Source organism: Oryx dammah, unplaced genomic scaffold, assembly GCF_014754425.2.
Source record: "Oryx dammah isolate SB20612 unplaced genomic scaffold, SCBI_Odam_1.1 HiC_scaffold_10, whole genome shotgun sequence".
Classification (NCBI taxonomy): Eukaryota; Metazoa; Chordata; class Mammalia; order Artiodactyla; family Bovidae; genus Oryx; species Oryx dammah.
This window is the reverse complement of record NW_024070194.1, coordinates 4,754,117-4,774,011: the sequence shown is the minus strand read 5'-3', so window position 1 is coordinate 4,774,011 and position 19,895 is coordinate 4,754,117. Positions and strand designations below refer to the sequence as shown.

The 19,895-nt window shown below is 49.9% G+C and overlaps 2 protein-coding genes across 5 annotated transcripts in view; one reads left to right on the top strand and one right to left on the bottom strand.

Annotated features, from left to right (window-relative positions):
- Positions 1–6,914, bottom strand: part of RIPOR3 (RIPOR family member 3) — a 74,212-nt gene extending 67,298 nt beyond the window's left edge. For 3 of the 4 annotated variants that reach the window (XM_040248144.1, XM_040248147.1, XM_040248145.1), the window contains exon 1: positions 6,622–6,914. In XM_040248144.1, the coding sequence (XP_040104078.1) occupies positions 6,622–6,636 (15 nt within the window). In that variant the 5' untranslated portion in view covers positions 6,637–6,914. Of the gene's footprint in view, positions 1–4,902; positions 5,970–6,621 lie in introns of all 4 variants that reach the window. The other variant, XM_040248146.1, reaches the window with a different exon arrangement.
- Positions 6,915–16,367: 9,453 nt separating this feature from the next.
- LOC120869097 (60S ribosomal protein L35a-like) lies at positions 16,368–16,813 on the top strand. The gene has a single exon (XM_040248195.1). The coding sequence runs from the start codon at positions 16,426–16,428 to the stop codon at positions 16,756–16,758; it is 333 nt and encodes a 110-aa protein (XP_040104129.1). The 5' UTR covers positions 16,368–16,425; the 3' UTR covers positions 16,759–16,813.
- Positions 16,814–19,895: the final 3,082 nt, after the last annotated feature.

Below are 19,895 nucleotides of genomic sequence, written 5' to 3'. Positions count from 1 at the left end.
GATTCTCTGGGCCCTGGTGGCCGTGGTTAGGACTCAGCCTTCTACGCCGGGTGAGGGGGAGCCAGGCTGGCAGGGAGGAGGTGCCCTGAGCAGAGGAAGGGCGGGATCCGATCTCCTTTGAACAAGACCCCGCTGGCTGCAGGTGCAGAACAGACCGTCAGAGAGGCAAGCGGAGAGGCAGAGACATCAGGAGGCGACCACAGCAGAGAGGAAAGAGACGGTGGCCGTGGGGGCAGAGGGGAGCGGTCAGCTTCCAGAGACAGGCGGATGGTGGGGCCAACAGAGTGTCCTTTAACTGAGAAATGGAAGCAGCTAGGCTCTATTTGTGTGTTCAGCGGTCAAGAAAGTTCGAGACATGGGACTTCGCTGGTGGTCCAGTGGTTAAGAATCCACCTTGCAGGGCAGGGGACACAGGTTCGATCCCTGCTTGGGGAACTAAGATCTCACATGCAGCGCCCACGAGCCACAACAAAAGCAACTAAGACCCAACGCAGCCAAATTAACTAATTTAAAAAAGAGTTCTGCATGCCTCAACAAAGACTGAAGATCCAGCAAGCTGTGGGCTGCAGCTAAGACCCAGCACAACCAGATAAATAATAAAAATATTTAAATTTTTTTTAATAGAAAGTCTGAGACCTGATGTGAAAACAGAGATATGGTTGTCACCATAGCTCCCCTCTCACAGTCCTGCTGGGGGCAGGCAGCGAAAGCGTCAGGTCTTCCTGTGCTAACAGGGAAAAACACCCAAGGTATATCGTCACGTGAAAAAAGAAAGATGCAGAATAAAATGTAAGAATGATCTCATCTTTGAAAATTAAAATTACATATGTGAATGAATATAGGCTTCCCAGGAAGTGCAGTGATAAGGAATCCACCTGCAGTGCAGGTCAAGCCGTGGGTCAGGAAGGTCCCTGGGAGGAGGAAATGGCAAACCCACTCCAGTGTTCTTGCCTGGAGAATCCCCACGGACAGAGGAGCCTGGGGGCTACAATCCACGGGGGTCACAAAGAGTCGGACACGACCGAGCGACTAACACACACACTCACACGCATGTGAGTGAATGAACGGTCTGGAAAAGGTTGCCTGGAGTGGAACCCACTGAGATTTAAACTCAGGATTGCTGTTCCTACATGCAAAATTTAAAAAAAATTTTTTTTAAAAACTGGTTTTAGCTCTTTTTAAAATTGCTGCGGGCAGGGCTCACTTCCTGCCATCCAAGCCTCGCTTCTCTGAGGCAGCCAGTGTCCCCACCTGGGCCTCCTCCTTGGCTCGGACCCTAAGAAGGCGGGGCAGGGGAATGAAAAATATTTTCCTTTCGTGCTTGCCGGCCTGGGAGACTGGAAAGAGCCCACCTGGCTCCGAGGCTTTCTAAAAATAGAAGGTGGTCTGAACTTCCCTACAGGTTTGGCTTAGCTGTTCCTCTTCCACGATCCAAGACGCCGTTTTGATTAGAGAATCGTGTGTTGTGCATTAACAACAAGGATGGAAGGAGTGAGACCTGAAATGGGATGGGATTTACAAGGAGCTGCCCCCAGGCAACCTGGAAACCCCGCAGATGTAGGAGGGGCATGAATGAGGGAAAACCAAGGACTCGGAGAGCAGGGTCTTCCTGCTGCCCGAGCTGGGACCCTGGAGGCAGCTGGTGCCAACGACACCCTCTGCAACTCCCAGTCTCTGCATCCATTCCAGCGCTTAGGGCAGGAGAGAGGAGTTTCGCTGTTGGTTTGCTTGAGGCCAGAGGAAGAAGCTGAGGAACTGTATCCAAGGCCCGCTGCCTGGAGTTTGAATCCCTCTGGGTGAGAGCTGAGCACAATCTCTCAGGATGGTCCATAAGATTTCAAAGACCCTCGGCACAAGCAGAGATGCGGAGGGGCCAGCGGTGTGTGGGTAAAGGTTTTAACAACCAGTTTTCCGGGGGAAAGTGTATGTGTGTGTAAGCACATGCACACATGTGTACAAATCTATGCATTTACACACACTCTCGAACACATATATACTCACGTTTGCTATAGATTGTATTGACACAAAGGCTGTGTAACACACAACTTACAGATAAACATAAAATGTACGATGACCCCTTTTCCGTAAATTTCATATACTCAAGTGACTCACACAGGACGTTGTTATAGATTTTTGCCCCTCAACTCTTGTATCTATTGTCAGCCTATGGTTATAATTGATGAGCGACTGTAGTTCCTTCCAGAACGTTGGCTGATATCTGCTTTCACGCTAAGGAGTGAGAAAAAAGGATACAGCAGAGAGCAGGTTGGCGCTTTCCTGGCTTGTCAACAGAGTGAGCAACTTCCTCGGGTTTTGGTGCTAGTCCCACTGTACCAAGCAGAGAGATGACACACTTCTGTGTTCAATCTGCATCAACCTTTTCTCCTTCCCTTCCTTTGTCTAGGTCATTTTGCCTGTTGACCTAGATAATTAACAAAACAATCAATCAAGCCCTGAGTTGTACTGTTTGCGATTTCCCTTAGTGTCATTACTCCCACCCATGGCCAACTTCAGGCTACCGACCTGAAGTCGCAAAAAAAAAATGGAATTGGGAAGAGATTTGCAACAGCGTACTGGAGTATTTCCCCCAGACAGACACACAGGATGCAAATATCCCCAGAACACTAGTATCAGTAACCAGGCAGCTTTTTAAAAAATGGAAAGTGATGAGTTTTGAGTACCTACGACCTCTATTTTTAATATCATTTATTTAATTATAAATCTACATAGTTTAATTTGTAATAATGGCTCTGTTTACCAATGAGTTCACCAAGTTCCTAAAAGTCTGACAACTGGTTTTCACGAGTCAGGCCAAGCTGGCTCCAGCACACCGCGTGCAAAGGCCACATAGCTGAGAACGTCCCAGGCGGGTGACAAACCCACAGCAGGTCAGGCACTCAGAGAAGGAGATGCAAGAGTTGAGGGTTCGATCTCTGGGTCTGAAAGATTCCCAGACTCCTGGAAATGGCAGGAAATGGCAACCCACTTGCCTTGAGAGTCCCATGGACAGAGGAGCCTGGCGGGCTACACTCCATGGGTCGCAAAAAGTCAGACACAGTTGAGCAACTGAACGCACACCTTTCTGAAGCATGTGGATACCCAGGAGTGTTCTCACTGACAGCAGTCACTGGGCGCTGCCGGCCAGCAGCCACTTCTTCAAGCTCGTCTGAATTCCAGCCTGCTCTAGCACATTCCCTGATGGGCTGGGGGATTCACGGGGAGGTTTTCCTCCTCTTTAAGCTTGTGTCTCACCCACCTTTAGAACTTGAGTGTTCTGACCCTCTCCAGCCAGAGTCACAGCATTTTAGAGTGGCAAAGAGATTGTAAAGATTTCCTAAAATAATCCTTTTGTTTTACAGATGGGAGAAAGCAAGTCACTAGCTCAAACTTGCCAAGGAAAAAAAAAAAAGAAGAAGAAATCAAGGGCAGAACTGGGTAGGGTGACCAACCATCCGAGTTTGCCCAGGACTGAGGGGAATCTCCTGGGACAAGCTGGTCACTCTTGAGCGAGGACCGCCAGTCGGGTCTCCGGTCAAGCCCAGGGCAGAGGGCTTGGGCCAGACCCAGAAAGAAAAGGAGTGAGTACAGAGCTGCCATGGGATGGAATTTTCCAAGAGAAGAAGAAAGAGGAGGCCACATCTGGGTGCTGGGACTTCCAGCTCTGCCCAGATGCCAGACACCCAAGGGACTTCCCACCTGCCACGGCCTGGCTGTGGATTTCCCAGCCCTCGTCGATGTAACATGCTTCCTCCTTGTCGGTGCCAGAGAGACACTCGCTGGCTTTATCTGCATCTTATCTCTCGGCTGCTGCCATCACAGCTGCTGGGATGCATATGCAAATAGCCTCTGATGATGTGAGTGCGTGATTCCCCCAAGGGAGGCATGTGGAAAACACTGTATGTGTTTCACAATTCTGTTTGGTCCAGAGGAGCAGAGGGAGCCCAGAATGATTCGAAACAGATTTTTGAAAAGGCAAAATAAAGTTGGAGCACAACCTCGTACAGACATGTGCCACCCTCCCCACCCCCAGCGCTCTCCACCCCTGCCTGACATTAACCCTCTTCTCTCACGGCCCCGGGAGCCTCCTGTAACAGGGCAGCAAATACCGCAAGGGGCATCAGGCCCTCTGCATTCAAGCCAGGAGTCCCTGCCCATCCCCGGGCTGACAGACCCTCCGAAGAGTCAGAGGCTGGTCGGCCTGTGGCTTCTCCTGTCCCGTCCCTCTGCCTGCCTCCTACACACACTTCCTCTCCTTCACTCCTGCTCTCTGGGATCATCACAGACTCAGAGAACACAGAGGACACAAGTCCCAGCTACTCCTGGAGGTGCAGAGCTTAGCAAGAGGCAAGTCAGAAAGATCGAGATCTGATTCCCATCTCTGCTGCCAACCAGCTGTGTGACCTCGGGCAAGTCACTTCATTTCTCTGAGCTTCCCTTTGTCAGTGTACGATGAGGATAACAGTAATAAGAATCTCTATCCTGCCCCGGGGCTGGAGGGGATTGTCTGAGCTGAAGCTTCATCAATGCCTGGCACAACGCCTGGAGCGGCAGACCCACGAAACATAGTAGTCATAGGGAATTCCCTGGCATCCAGTGGTTAGGACTCTGTACTTCCACTGAAAGGGCCCAGGGTTCAGTCTCTGGTTGGGGAACTAAGATCCTGCAAGCCTGCCGCACAGTTAAACACAAGAAGAAGAAAAAAATAGTAGTCATAGCAAGACCCCCTTAAAGACGACCTCCTTCAACCACTCATTTTAGGGATGGACAAAGGGAGGCCCAGAGTGGGGGAAAGAACTTGCCCAAGGCCACACAGCGATCCCATCTCAGCCTCAGGGCTCGCGGAGCTCCAGGTGGGATGAGCTGGACACGCTGCCCTCCCACCCGAGTCTGGTCCACACTCACCACCCGGCAGGTCCGAACATTCTCTGCCGGAGTCGCCCCGTCCCCCGGGAGGCAGCTCGACTTTCTTTATCGCTGAGACGAGCGAGCGGCGGCTCCCACCAGCGCGGGGCTCAGATGAGGCTGTGCGCTCGGAACATGGCCTCGGAGGACCCCCGGCCCGGCCTCCCTCGCGGGGACGGCGCTCCCCGGGCTCAGATAGCGCGACCGGGCTCTTATCGGGCCGGGTCAGGGTGCAGGCGGCCGCGGAGCGGGGTTCCAGGAAGCCCGCCTGGGCGCCCCCGGCCGGCCGGGTCCCCCCCGGATGCCGCCTGCGGCTCTGGCCGCGGCCGATCGCCCGTCGGTGTCACTCTGAGCTCCGCCGGGGAGAGTTCCATGCTGGCCCCCAGCAGGCGGGGCCCCCACCCCTCACGGCCCGGCCCTCACTCCCATCTTGGCAAGGGGGCCGGGGGAAGGCAGCTAATTTCAAATCCGCGCGGCGTTTGCGGTCGCGTCCTGAACTCTCCACGGTTAATCACCGGGGCATCTGATTTCTGCTTGGCCTCGGAGGGGGGCTGCGGGGACGCCTGGAAGTTTCTGCTTACTCATTCGGCACCGGCTTCGGCGCTAATCGCAAACAGACCGGACGTAGCCTCCCCCTCCCGCTCTCTCCTCGCCCCCCTTACCGTGCCACTTTCGGTCCCCCCCCAGCCTCTCTCCTTTCTCCCCTCTTTCCCGTCCCCCTCCCCCGCCTCTGTCCTGGATCAGACCCTGCGCACTCCGCATCCCGGTCCAGCTTCCCCCCTCAAGCCCCATCCCCCTTCACACCTCCCACTTCTCCCCGGGTGGGAATTAGCATGGCCTTTTCCCCTCACGTCTTTACACTTAGTGGTCAGCCTCTTTTACTGCCTCTTTTCCTTATTTACAACCTAATTATTTCAGGGTTTGGCCCCCGCCCCACCCATTACATGTATGTGGAATTCCTATGAACTCGACAGTGTCTGCCAGTCAAGAGTGGGGTCCAGACATGGTCCACGGCTGGTTTGGTCACCTCGGTCCACCTCGGTTTGGGATCCTGCTCAGGGATAGACCTGGGAACAAAGCCCCCATTGACGCCTCCACAGAGACCGCCCCCTTACCCCCCACACACACCCCTGTGGTGCCTCCCAGCCTGTAACACCTAGAGATGAATTTCTCTCTGGACCCCTTGGCTCCCTGCCACCCTGCAGCCACTGCAGACAAGACAGCGGGAATAAACAGCCTCAAAGAAGAGAAACGGACACCCCTCTCCACAGAGACACACACAGAAAACCAGAAATAAGCAGAGCCTGCCAGACAGAACATCACTTAATGCACATCCATAAGGAGGCGTGCACATGGATGTCTGCTTAAAAAAGAAAAAAAGAAAACACATTTATCATAAGAAACGTCAGAAATATCCATCCAAAAAAATGACATTAAATGGAATATGCAAGAGGCCAAGGCAGGGATTTAAAGGGTGAGCTGCAGCTGTACGTAACAATGGAGTTGGGTCTTCAAGACCCAACTTGTGAGTGAAAAGGCGATCAGAATGATACAGTCAATATAAGTTTGGTTTGTAACCCTCCGCCCTTACACACACGTAAAATGAAATGCTATGGAAACACATATAAAGCCAGGAAAATAGTCTGGAAGAATATAAACTTCACTGAGTCATTACCTCTGGGAAAGGGGAGAGGCAAATTTTAAGGGTGGTGCTCATACCTGTAGTAGCTTCATTTCAAAAAGTGAGATGGATTTATTGATTATCTCTGTCCCAACCAGCTTCCTTCACCAGCAACACGGCACCCCATACTCGGAGAAAATTTCATCTGTCCGTTGGCCTCCTTGGACTGACTCACAGAATTCTGCAATCTGTCAGCCAAGAACTAAACGTCAGCCCTGAGGAGTGAACCCAGAAATTCTGTAAACGGCCCACTTTGATCAGCTCTGCCAGGTGGCACTAGTGCTAAAGAATCTGCCTGCCAACGCAGGAGATGTAAGAGGTGTGGGTTCAGTCCCTGGGTGGGGAAGATCCCCAGGAGGAGGGCATGGCACCCACTCCAGTACTCTTGCCTGGAGAATCCCACGGAGAGGAGCCTGGTGGGCCACAGTCCGTGCGGTCACAGAGTCAGACATGACTGAAGCGACTTAGCATACACTCATGCAGTCAGGTGTTGGGACCCAGAACTGAAAGTGACTTTCCACTGAGTAAAATTCCTTAGGAGCCAGGGAGCTGTCCGGGTTACTCCAGAGCTGACTTTGGTCTCCCGGAAAGAAGGCCAGCAGATCTCTATCTGAAAGCAAAGTGCTGGATTGGAAAGTGATGGCTTGGTTTCAGGAGACAATGTCACCTACTCTAAGTCATGAAACACAAAAACCAATGTGAAGCCTTCTAAAGGAATGAACGTGAACGAGTTCAGACGTTTCACCGAGACAAGGGCTGCCGAGAAGCCCAGTTTCAGTTCCGCCCTCCTGCTCACCGACCACTCACACAAGCTGTCTCTTCAGCCCTCCTGCTCACCGACCACTCACACAAGCCATCTCACACGCGACGGGCAAGCAGGCCTGACGACATGCAAGGTATTTCCTCCCCACGTGCTGTGGTGCAATGGAATTCTCCAGAAAGCTCTCTCTGCCTCCCTTGTCCAGTGCCTGCAGGCTTTGGGGATTCAGCTGGGGCGTTACTATAAAGAAGACAGATGATGTCCCCACAGCCCTGGGCCAGTGGAGGCCCCAGCCCCTCCGCCTTGTCCTCCAGGGCAGAAAGGAGACCCCAGGGTGGGAAGCCCACAGCCTTAGACTTGGTGTTTCCAGCCATGTGCGGTTGGCAGTTCCCAAGGGGAGGCTCACACGGAGCAGTGACTGAGACGACTCCGGGCGGCACCCAGAGTGGGCACGGAGCAGTCCCACTGATTCTACAGCGCCAATGTCATTTCACTTCTGGGGCAATTCTCTTCGCCTCCCATTTGGCCCGGGAGAGCCTCAGCTTCGTGCTAACCCATCTTTAACACCTCTACCCTCTACTAACATCCCTTTTGGACAAAGAGAAAGCAGGCCTCAAGCTTAAGTCAGCCATGAGCCAACAGCATCCAGCTAGAATCCTGTTTGCCAAGTGATCGTGGTTTTCCACTGTCCTTCATTTTCCTATTTTTACCTTTTTTAAGTTTAAGAGGGAGTCCATCAGATAAGGGCAAATCTAACAAAACCTTAATAAGACAGATGTCAGTTAATAACGTTGCATCAACATTGGGTCATTAGTTATGACAAATAAACCATAGCAATGAAAGAATGACAAGGGGGACAATTAGAAATTGGGTGCAAAATATGTAAGAGTTCTCTGTCCCATCTTCGCAACTTTTCTGAAAATTTCAAACTAGTCTAAGATTGAAAGTTTAGTGGTGATCATATTGTAATGTGTAGAAATATCGAAGCATTGTGTCATATAACAGGAACTAACATAATGTTGTAAGTCAATCACACTTCAAAAAACGATCAAAGTCATAGAAGAAAGGTCCGGTTTGTGGATACCAGAGGTGGGGATTTGGGGGGAGGGAGGAATTGGATGAGGGTGGTCAAGAGGTACAAGCTTCTCATTGCAAGATAAATAAGGGGGTTCCCCTGGTGGCTCAGTGGTAAAGAATCCATCTGTCAAAGCAGAAGACACAGGCTCGATCTCTGATCCCGGAAGATCCCGCATGCTGTGCAGCTCACGTGCCACTAGGACTGAGTCTGTGCTCTGGAGCCCGGGAGACGCAACTAGAGACGCCCAGGAGCCCGAGCCAGCGCTCCTCAACTGGAGACCCTTAAAAAAAAGAGATAAATAAGTCCTAGGGATGTAATGTAGAACACAATTAATATAATCACCACTGCTGTACGTTCCTGAGAAGGTTGTTAAGAGAGTGACTCCTAGGAGCTCTCATTACAAGCAAAAAAGTATTTTTTTTCTTTTTCTTTATTTTGTATCGATATGAGAGGATGAATGCTCACTGGAGTTATTGCAGTCATTATTTAATGATGTATGTAAGTCAAATCTTGTGCTGTATACCTTAAACTTATATGGTGCTATGTGTAAATTATATCTCAATAAAACTGAAAGAAAAGCAAGTAAATAAAATTGAAAGTTCATTTAAATATATTTTATGAAGCCAAGGGCTTCCCTGGTGGCTTGGCTGGTAAAGAATCTGCCTGCAAGGCAGGAGACCCAGGTTCGATCACTGGGTCAGGAAGATCCCCTGGAGAAGGGAATGGTTATCCACTCTAGTATCCTTGCCAGGAACATTCTATGGACAGAGGAGCCTGGTGGGCTACAGTCCATGGGGTTGCAAAGAGTCGGACCTGATTGAGCGACTAACACTATGAACCCAGAAAAAAAGTTAGGTGATAAAGTAAATCGATGTAAAGAAAAATATTTAGTACACAAGGGCCCATGTGGCAAATGGATATGACCAGGTTGCCAAGGTGGTGCTGAGTTGCTGGCATTTCGGAGACGCTGGGCTCAGAGGTAGTCTGGCAGGGAGACCTATGATGACTCCAAAGGACCCTCCCAAGTCGCTGAGTGACCACACTCCTCCCCGTTGCCCCAGAATCCCCTCTGCAGCCCCCCACAGGCACCCACCTTCCAGGGCGCCGTGTTAGCAAGCTGTCAGACCATTTCTCCGTCCCAACCCCTCTGAGTCAGCAGGGCAGGTGCTCTCACCCCACGTGCCAGGCTGAGGCTTTCAGGGACAGAAATGAAGAAGGAGGAAGCGTTCCAGTGGGAGACGGACGTGCAAACAGAAAGCTATGCTGCCAAGTGCTAATTTCAGCCCGGGTAGCAAATACCAGGTGGGCGGGGCACCGAGGCAGGGCCCTTCCTCGCCTGCAGCCTGTCTTCGAGAATGAAGGGGACGCCCAGGGAAGTGTCACCAGGGCAGGATGAGTCAACAGAAGGTTTGCCGATCCTTCTAGAGAACCTCTGTTTTCTGGCCCTGGGGGAACATCAGAGCTGTGCCCTGGGGGCCCTGCGGTGTCTGTAACTCTACCCCTCTCCTCGGCAACCCCGGCCTGTCCCTCTCCTGTGGTTTCCCCAGCAGAACTCTCACCCCTGGGCCATCTCCCCCTGCCCTCCTGGATTTTACCTGGTTGATACCTTAACTGTTAACCTGCTGGAACCCCCTGAGGAGCCACATTCTCCAAAACGTTCTCTGAAGCCCCAATCTGTCGGGGAGCCCCTCTGCCCGGCAGCCCCGCTGCCTCATCACGGCAACTAGAGACGCGTCCTGGCTCCCCTCCGCACATGAATGACCTCAGGCAAATCACCTGACGTCTCCATTTCCTCATCTGTAAAATGGCAATAACTCTACAGAGCCTCACTGGGTTGTTGTCTTACGGACCAGAGGATGAGGCATCGCCTGGGAGCCTGTTAGTGCAGAGTCCCAGGCCTCACCCCCAACCTTCTGAACCAGATTCACAGGATCCCAAGGTGATTCACACGCACTTTAATACTGAGACGCACTGAAACCTTATCTGTAAAGTGCGTAGGCCCTGCCTGGCGTGCAACCGGCTCCTGTTGCATAGATGTGGTTGTAGCTGTCAACAACATCTCCTTCCTCCCTGGCTGCCTTGCACACCATTGCACACTCAGAGGCCAGAGCAGAGAAGGGACTTTATGAATCATGGCTGGATCAAATCCTTTTGTCTAATTTTCACGGAAAAGCCCGACTGGAGCCTCACTCCTAGCTGAGCTTTTTTGAACTCACCCCTTTCCCAAATCCCCAGTCTCCTGCAGACACAAGGAACAGAGTCTGGGATGGTGAAAGGGTCTCCCCTTGTGTAGTAGGATCACAGCTCTCCTCTTTTATCAGCCCTTTGGCGCCAAAGAGAGCATCCAATTGCTGATTCTTCCTGGAGGTAAATATTCTGATGTATCAACGAGCAAATGTCTTCTCCGCTCCCATCTTGACTCAGAGTCCAGTTCCTGGCACCTCTGGTCCACAGTGACAAGCTCGACGGATTTGTCAGCTAGAGGCTGGCTCTCTAGAGCTGGGCAAGGCTCTGAAATGACAGGTTCTCCCTCTGGCCTCAGCCAGGGCCATAAAGCTTGCTTCAGCGGAGGAATGAATCCACCCTAAAAATCAGGGCGCCTTATCAGTTGGGGGGATTAGCAAAGGCCTTGTCCTGACCTGAAGGAAAATCCCGGACACCCTCCAGACTCCCTGAGGGACCCTCTGGAGTCAAATATTTTCCGAACCAACTCCAGTTAAGTAAATACTTCTCCGCACGTGAGTGCCCACAGGGCTTCTCGGAGGACCTGACATTCTCCACTTGGTGACTGTCATTTCCTTACAAACACAACATTGGAAGCAATCTTTGCATTCCCAGAATGACTTCCCCAGCTGAGGAATTCTGTGTTTCTCCTGGAGTTCAGGGTCGTGGCTTTAGTTTTCACTTTTATGACAACATCCTGTAAAAGCATCTTGTATAATTTGATAAGAAAACCTTCCCCACCGCAACCCCCCCCCACCCCAATGCATGTCTTTCTTTGCCACAGATTTCTAGTAAACTCTTCAAAAGAAACGCACAGCCTAAATTGAACCCTGATGCTTGGGGCACTAAGGGGGTGCCTTCTTCAAAGCAATTCTTTACAACCCAACAGTTTACATGGTGCTGGAAACAATGGGCTTAAGCGCACAATTTATTTGGATTGGCTGGTTTCATGCTGGTTGGAATCTGCTTTGGGGGGAAAATAAACTCTGCATGTGTTTAGATTTATAATTTATACTGAAAGCACTTACCTAGTAATAGGGCTCCGATGAGAGGCGGTTATGAACAAAAGTAACCACACATGGAGGCTTCGCTGTCCCGCAGATATATTAAAAGAAATTGCACTCAGCTTTTTAGTGAGGCCACCTCTCCTTTTGCATCTCCATACCCTCCCCCACCCGCCCCACCCCGAGACACATCTTTAATAGAAGCCGGAGACCATCTGCCTGGCCTAGCTCCTCCCCAGCTGTCTGGGGTGGTGACTGTCCCGTGCCCACTCTGAGTGCTTTGCGATGCTTTCCTTACTCCACCCTCACCACACTCTTCCGGGCATCACGATCCCCATGTTAAGAGGTGGAAACTGAGGCACAGGAAGGTGAAGTCGCTTCCCCGAGGTCACATAGCAGGCAAGCGACAAAGCCAGGATTCTAACTCAAGGAGTCTTGGTCCAGAATCAGTGCTCTCCACCCTGAGGTCCTTTTGCAGTACAATCTGCAGAACTAGCCAGAATGCTCCATTAACTTGACTTTTTATTGCAGTTGAGTTGGAAGAGAAACAAGGCAAATGGCAGGAAAATAAAATGAGATCATGACTTCACCAAAGCAAAACTGAGATCCTGCTCCCCAGATGAAACCAAACAAAATCTGGAAAAGAACAGATTCAACATAATCTCCTCCATCTTTTCCAGCTCTGTCTCCAGGACCAGACAGGGAGATGCCACATTTGGAAGGGAGACTCAGGGTCCCTGAGGACCCTCCATCTACAAGAAAGACCCAGAGCTGCCCTGTAGATTCCAGAACGAGGAATGGGAAGAGTGTCCTCCAGAGAGGTTGCCGTGGAGGGTTGCTATATTGTGCGTCCCGGTGAATGTGTCCCCTGGATCCAGTGCCCCCGTGATGAACTGCTGTGGCCAGGTAAATCTGTGACCTGCTTTGACCAACAGATCAAGGCAGAAGTAACGGCTGTCCAGCTTGGGAAGCAGTCTTCACCTCACACCTTCTGTCTTTGCTTTCACCTTCTTGGACCCTCAAGGCCACAAATGGTGAAGAGGCCCAGGTTAGCCTCCTAGAAAATGGATGTCCATGTGAACGAGAACTGTGGCACCCGAGCTGACACCAGATCACTACTGGGTGCCTGAGTGTGGCCATCTGGACCCTCAAGTCCTCATCAAACTGTCAGATGACTGTGGTCACAGGAGAGGCCAGTACACCCACCAGATTGCCAACCCACAGAATCATAAGACACAACCAGCTTTCCGTTACACACAGCCACTAAGGTTTGGGGTGGTTTGTTATACAACCGCTAGAGCTCAAATAATTATTAACACAGTTAAAACGAAGGTTCCCTATTGAAACCACAGCTATAAAGAGGACTTCAGCATGACCCGGGATGACAGCACTTTCTGGAGGATTTACCGAAACACCTCGTACTGTGTGCTCAGCTCATTCATTAGGACATTGGAAGCCCAATTGTGCTTTTGCTTTTATTTGCTCGTTAAATATTTGACCACTGTTTTCCACATAAAAGGAAGAACTATCTTTAGCACTGGGGACAGAGATAAATTTGGCACAATAATGTCTTCTAAGAAGTCCCAGGCAACAAAAGAGATAGACAAGAGCACCATTGTATTCCTGCAGCAAATATTTGCATACCAGGCACGAATTAAGGGCTGGGGATACCATGATAGGAAAGTCTCGAGTCCAGACCTCATGGTGTCAGAGTCCAGCTGGGAGGAGGACGTTAATAGAAAGAAAACGGATAAACGTACACTTGCAAATGGTCTTAAATATATTAAATACAATGAAGAAGTAGCCCACAATGCTCTGGAAGAAAACTAATCTGCTAAGAAGAAGCTAGAAAGATTCACTTGAGGAAGCACCTTCCAATTTGGACTTGAGGGACCTCTCTGGTGGTCCGGTGGTTAAGAATTTGCCTTGCAATGTAGGGGACTCAGGTTCAGTCCTTGGTCAGGGAACTAGGATCCCATATGCCACGGAGCAGCTGAACCCACGTGCCACAACTAGAGAGTCCGTGCACCGCAACCAAAGATCCAGCAAGTTGCAGCGAAGATCTTCTGTGCCTCAACTAAGACCTAACACAGCCAAATACATAAATAAATATCTTTTTAAAAAAAGAATAGGTGAAGCACCTGGTCAAAGGGTAGACGAAGACTGTTTCAGCCCGAGGCAAGAGTATATCTTGGTGGTTCTTACCAGGAGCAGTTTGGTTAACCTAGAATACAACTCTATTTTACATTTAAACACAGACTGGTTTTTGCATGGTTTAAACACACACTGAACTTTCCTGGAATGCAGTGACCGTGTAAATTGAGAGAAGACTGAGCTGGACTCTGCATGGGGGTTCCCACTGGTCATTCTTCTGAAGCATCAGTACTGGCAGCATCTCACTCCCCATGCTGGTGGTACACGAGGGGTCAACAGCCCACACCTGGGTCTACCTGCGTGCGCAGCCCTCACCTGCACAGAGTTTCTACCTGTTCAGTTCAATCCCTTGGCTACTTCACTGGGACTTCCAGCACTATAATACATATAATTTTCTTATATATTACTTTTCACTTATTCTCCTCTGTTTTAGAGTTTGAGAATTACATGTATGGGTTTTCACTCTATGAGCAGGTTATATTATTTGTGAATTTCATTTCAGGATAGACAATGAGACACTGGGTCTGATTAAGGTTAGAATCACAGGCACCTTTAAGACCTTCCATTTGGTGGTCTTGGTGGCTCACTGGTAAGGAATCTGCCTGCCAATCCAGGGGACATGGGTTTGATCCCTGGTCCGGGAAAACCCCACAGGTGTCAGAGGTTAGAGCCTGGAGACCCAGGAGCAGCATGGTACCAGATGAGACGAGGGGAGGATGAGGGGAGATAAGAATCCTCAGACACTGCTGGGGGATGGGAGATGGTAGAATCTGGCAGATCCTCAAAGGTGAAACACGGACAGTCGTCCGAGTGAGCACTCTACTCCCAGGCATACGCTCTACAAAATACAAGGTCAGCCAAACACCTGATCACGGATGTTCACAGCAGCACTATTCATATTAGCCAAAAAGGAGGAACAGCCAAAATGTCCATCAGCTGGAGAACGCATAAACAAAGATGTGGTACATTCACGTGGTGGAATATTATTCAGCCATAGAAAGGGATGCTGATCCATGTTGTGACGTCGATGAACCCTGAAAGTCTCATGCTAAGCGAAAGAAGAAGTCACATATTGTACAATTTATATGAAATATCAGAATAAGTGAATCCATAGAGACAGGAAGAAGACTCAAGGTTGCCGGAGGCTGGGGCTAAGGAGGTAGTGGAAAGTAACTGGCAATAGGTCTGAGGTTTCTTTGGAGGGTGATGCAAATATTCTGGAATTAAATAGTGGTGACAATTGTACAACTCTGTTAATACAGTAAAAACAAAAAAACACTGAATTGTATACTTTAAAAGGGTGAATTTTATGACATTTGAATTACATCTCAAAGAAAACAAAAGGACAAGCTTTAGAGATACACAGGGTTGCCCCATTCAAGGCATCATAGTCCCGTCACTGAGGGCTTTAGGCAGCACTAACTACTGCGTGGATCACAGCCTTGTTGTGGGGAAGGGGGCTTGTGTAAATCGCTGAAGCTATGAGCCATGCCGTGCAGGGCCACCCAAGACAGATGGGTCATCGCGAAGAGTTCTGACAAGACGTGGCCCACTGGAGAAGGAAATAACAACCCACTCCTGTATTCTTGGCTTCTCAAGTGGCTCAGTGGTAAAGAACCTGCCTGCCAATGCAGAATCTCCTGCAAGAGATGTGGGTTCAATCCCTGGGTTGGGAAAATCCCCTGGAGAAGGAAATGGCAACACGCTCCAGTATTCCTGCCTGAGAAATCCCATGGACAGAGGAGCCTGGTAGGGCTACAGTTCATGGGGTCGAAAAGGAGTCGGGCACGACGGAGTGACTAACACTCTCCTGTATTCTTGCCTGGAGAACCCGGTGGACTGTGTGAAAAGCAGAAAGATATGATGCCCGAGGATGAACACCCCTCCCCAGGTCATAGGATGTCCAATATGCTCCTGGGGAGGAGAAGGGCAATTACTAGGAGCTCCAGAAAGAAGGAGATGGCCGGGCCAAAGTGGAAACAAAGTCAGCTCAGTTGATGTGTCTGATGGTGAAAGTCAAGTCTGATAAGATGGTTAGACGGCATCACCAACTCAATGGACAGGAATTGGAGCAAATTCTGGGAGCTAGTAGAGGACAGAGGAGCCTGGCAAGCTACAGTCCACGGGGTCACAAAGAGTTGGACATGACTTAGTGAACGAGCAACAAAAAAGTGACAATATAGGCGTGCATTTAAGAACAATACCTGGTGAAGAGTGGACGGGAGATGGGCAAAGGTAGATGGCCCTTCTTTTTTAGGATTTATTTATTTGACTTATTTCTGGCTATGTGGGGCCTTTGTGGCTGAGTGTGGGCTCTCTCTAGGTGCGGAGAACAGGGGCTGCTCTCTAGTTGCAGTGCCTGAGCGTCTCAACGAGGTGGCCTCTCTGGTCGGACGCATGGGCTCTGGGGGCGTGCGCTCGGTAGTTGCAGTACAGGGGCTTGGTTGCTGCGAGGCACGCGGGATCCTCCTGGACCGGGGATCAAAGCCGTGTTCCTTGCTTTGGCAGGCAGATTCTTCACCACTAGACCACCAGGGATGTGCAAAGACGAATGGTTTTGCTCTTTCGGCCGTCTTGGACCCTGTGAAGGCCTGCTGGGATCAGGACTTCTAAAACGACAAATATGTCTGGAAGGCTGTGGTCCAAGGCAATTTTTGCTGGCTATAAACGGGGTCTACGGAACCAAAGGGAACACACTGCTCTCCTGAAAATTGAAGGTGTATATGCTCGAGATGAAACTGAATTCTATTTAGGCAAGAGATGTGCTTATGTGTACAAAGCAAAGAACAACACAGTAACTCCTGGTGGAAAACCTAACAAAACCAGAGTAATCTGGGGAAAGATCACTCGAGCTCATGGAAACAGTGGCATGGTTCATGCCAAATTCCGAAGCAACCTTCCTGCTAAGGCCATTGGACATAGAATTCGTGTGATGCTGTACCCTTCGAGAATTTAAACTTCTTGAAAATAAATAAAAGTGTGGATTTGTCCTGTTAAAAAAAAAAAAAAAAGACGAATGGTTTTGGAGCCGAGGAGGAGTCGGGTATCTGGAGTCACACCTGGCTTGGGACCTGAGCAAACTGAGGAGTCAGAACCCTTCTTGGGGGTGCTGGAATCTGCCATGTTGACAGTCGTTTTCTAGAATGGCCGTCTCAGAGGCACAATCATGCTTGAGGAGACAAGAGCTAGGAGAAATTGCGTCTGACTGGTGGCATCTAGGAAGGCGTTTTGGAAGAGGTGGTCTTTGAGCAGAACGTTGCAGTTAGTTTAGGGCAGGCTAAGGTTCTAAGAGTCTGCTAGGAAGAAGGGGTCATATAAGCAAAGGTATGGATCCCAGCAGTGCCCAGGTTTGACAGAGCTCTGTTTAGCTCAATCAGAAGGAGAACAAAAGTTATGGTACTGCATTAGTCAGGCCTCTCCAGAGAAACAGACCCAGTAGGAAATAGATAGATATACAAGAGGAGATTTATGGCAGAAATTGGTTTATGTGACTGCGGAGACCAGCAAGTCCCTTGATCTGTCCTCTATAAGCTGGAGAACCAGGAAAGCTGGTGATGTAATTCTGCCTGAGTCCAAAGACTGGGGGCTTCCCAGGGGGCTCAGTGGTAAAGAATCTGCCTGCAGTGTAGGAAACCCTGGTTCGGTCCCTCAGTTGAGAAGATTCCCTGGACAAGGAAATGGCAACCCACTCCAGTATTCTTGCCTGAAGAGTCCCGTGGACAGAGGAGCCTGGCGGGCTGCAGTCCATGGGGTCACAAAGAGTCGGACACGAGTGAGTGACTAACATGTACACGTACATACCAAAGGCCTGAGGACAGGGGAGCTGGTGGGGCTCGTCTCAACTTAAGTCTGAAGGCCAGAGGACCAGGAACACCCGTGACCAAGGGCAAGAAAAGGTGGGTGTTCCAGCGCAAACCCGGAGGGCAAATTCGCCCTTCCTTCACCATGCTGTTCTATTTGGGCCTCAAAAGATTGGATGATACCCATTAGCATTGGTGAGGGTGATCTTCTTTATCTTTACTCAGAGGACTGATTCAGATGGTAATCTCTTCCAGAAATATCCCCCCGAGTCACACCCAGAAAGAATGTTTAACCAGTTATCTGGGAATCCATTAGTCCGTCACACTGATTCACCAGGAGTCCACTCCTTTGTCAGCCTGCATCTCCCATCGCCCACATGCATCTCCCCAGAACCATTCTTCATGTCCTCATGGAGACGACAACTCGGTTTTTAACTTTGTCTAATACAACTCTCCTGCCTCTAACCCAGAACACACTGATACGGGCCAGCAGAGTGTGTCCCCCCGTTTCTCAGAACTTCCCTGGGAGTCATTAACCCCTCTTCATAGGAGACTGAGATTGAAAGAGCTCGAAGGGGCTTATCCCTATAGTCCTCCATCTAAAAAAGGGCTTTTTAACCTCAGGTCGATTTGGAGGAAAAAAAAAAAAGATGCACAAGGTGGGTTCAGGCCAATCTGCAGTATATGGACTTTATTTTATAGGCAGTAAAGTCAGTCCTTCTCTTCCTGAGCCATAAGACTCATTCTTCTCTGTGTGCCTGCTTTGTATTACACATCCCAGTCCCTCGCATCTTTCGATAACGTTTCCTTAAGGGAGAGATTGTGCTCATTGTTCGGAAAATATAATCCACCATAGCATAGGAGATGACTGAGGACTCCCGACACCTCTGTGCAGGGAGGTAGGGTGTGTATATTTCAGTGCCAGATGAACCATAACCTGCGAATGCTGTATCGAGAGTGATGACAGCTGTCTAATATCAAATAGCAGACGTGTGTTCTTTCTGCCACTTAAACTCCCTGGCTTTGCTCTGAGCAATAAGTAACAAAAATAAATGCATATTTGCTGAATTTTTGTTGCATTCTATTTGGATTCCGATTGTTGAGATATAATCAGTTCTTTTATGTAATGGATTTTTAAAGTATATACTTGAATCTTTACCTTATGGTTTTTAGCAGCCATGGAAAAAGTCTTAAAATATTTTTAAAGAGAAAGAGGTGGGGCAGGAGGGAGGGATGTAAGATACAATTGTCAGAATTTAAGACCCAGTGCAAACAAACCTAGCTGGCGACAGATAGGAATTCTGAAAAGGTGGAAAATAAAATGGGGATGGTGCAGCCACCAGCTTGCTTTCCACCTGAGTGTTTATGCAACCTGCGATAAGCAGAGGAAGCTTGTCTGAAGGGCAAGGGTGTACCTAGGACTTTTGAGATCCTTCTGATATGGAAAACAGACTGTACAGGTGCAAGGGCAGAAGCAGAGAAATCAGACTGGAGGCTACTGCAATAGTCCAGGTGAGAGAAGATGGTGACGTGGTCCAGGGCTGGAGGTATGCAGGCGATGAGAAGCGGTTGGTAACTGGATAACTTTGGAGATCAAGCCAGTAGGACTGGATGTGGGGTATGAGAGAAGCAGAGCAGTCGAGGATAATACTGACGGTAGTTTGGAAAACACAAGATCTAGGCTGGGGTTGCCATCTGCTGAGATGGAAGAAACTGCTTGATGAGAAGGGGGTGGGGAGATCAAGAGTTCAGCTTGGACCATGTCCATCTGAGATGCCTGCCTGCGGGCTCGGTCGCTCAGTTGTGTCTGGCTCTTTGAGACCTCATAGACTGCAACCCGCCAGGCTTCACTGTCCATGGAATTTTCCAGGCAAGAATACTGGAGCAGGTTGCCATTTCCTCCTCCCAGAGGACCTAACCCACTCAGGGAGCCTCTTGCATCTCTCACGTTGGCAGGTGGCCTCTTTACCACTGCACCCCTTGGGGTGCCTGTGCTGTGCTGTGCTTAGTTGCTGAATCGTGTCCGACTCTTTGCAACCCGATGGACTATAGCCCGCCGGCTCCTCGGTCCATGGGATTCTCGAGGCAAGAATACTGAAGTGGGTTGCCATGCCCTCCTCCATGGGATCTTCTCAACCCAGGGATTGAACCTGCATCTCTTATGTCTCCTACATTAGCTCTGGGGCTTTCCAGGTGGTGCTAGTGGTAAAGAACCCACTTGTCAATGCAGGAGATATAAGCGATCACCCAGGGAAGAAGTCATAGAAAAGAGAGGTCCAAGAACAGAGTAGAC

What these genes read in the sequence shown, in the direction of transcription:
- LOC120869097 (XM_040248195.1), top strand. Translation starts at nt 16,426, where the DNA reads ATGTCTGGAAGGCTGTGGTCCAAGGCAATTTTTGCTGGCTATAAACGG.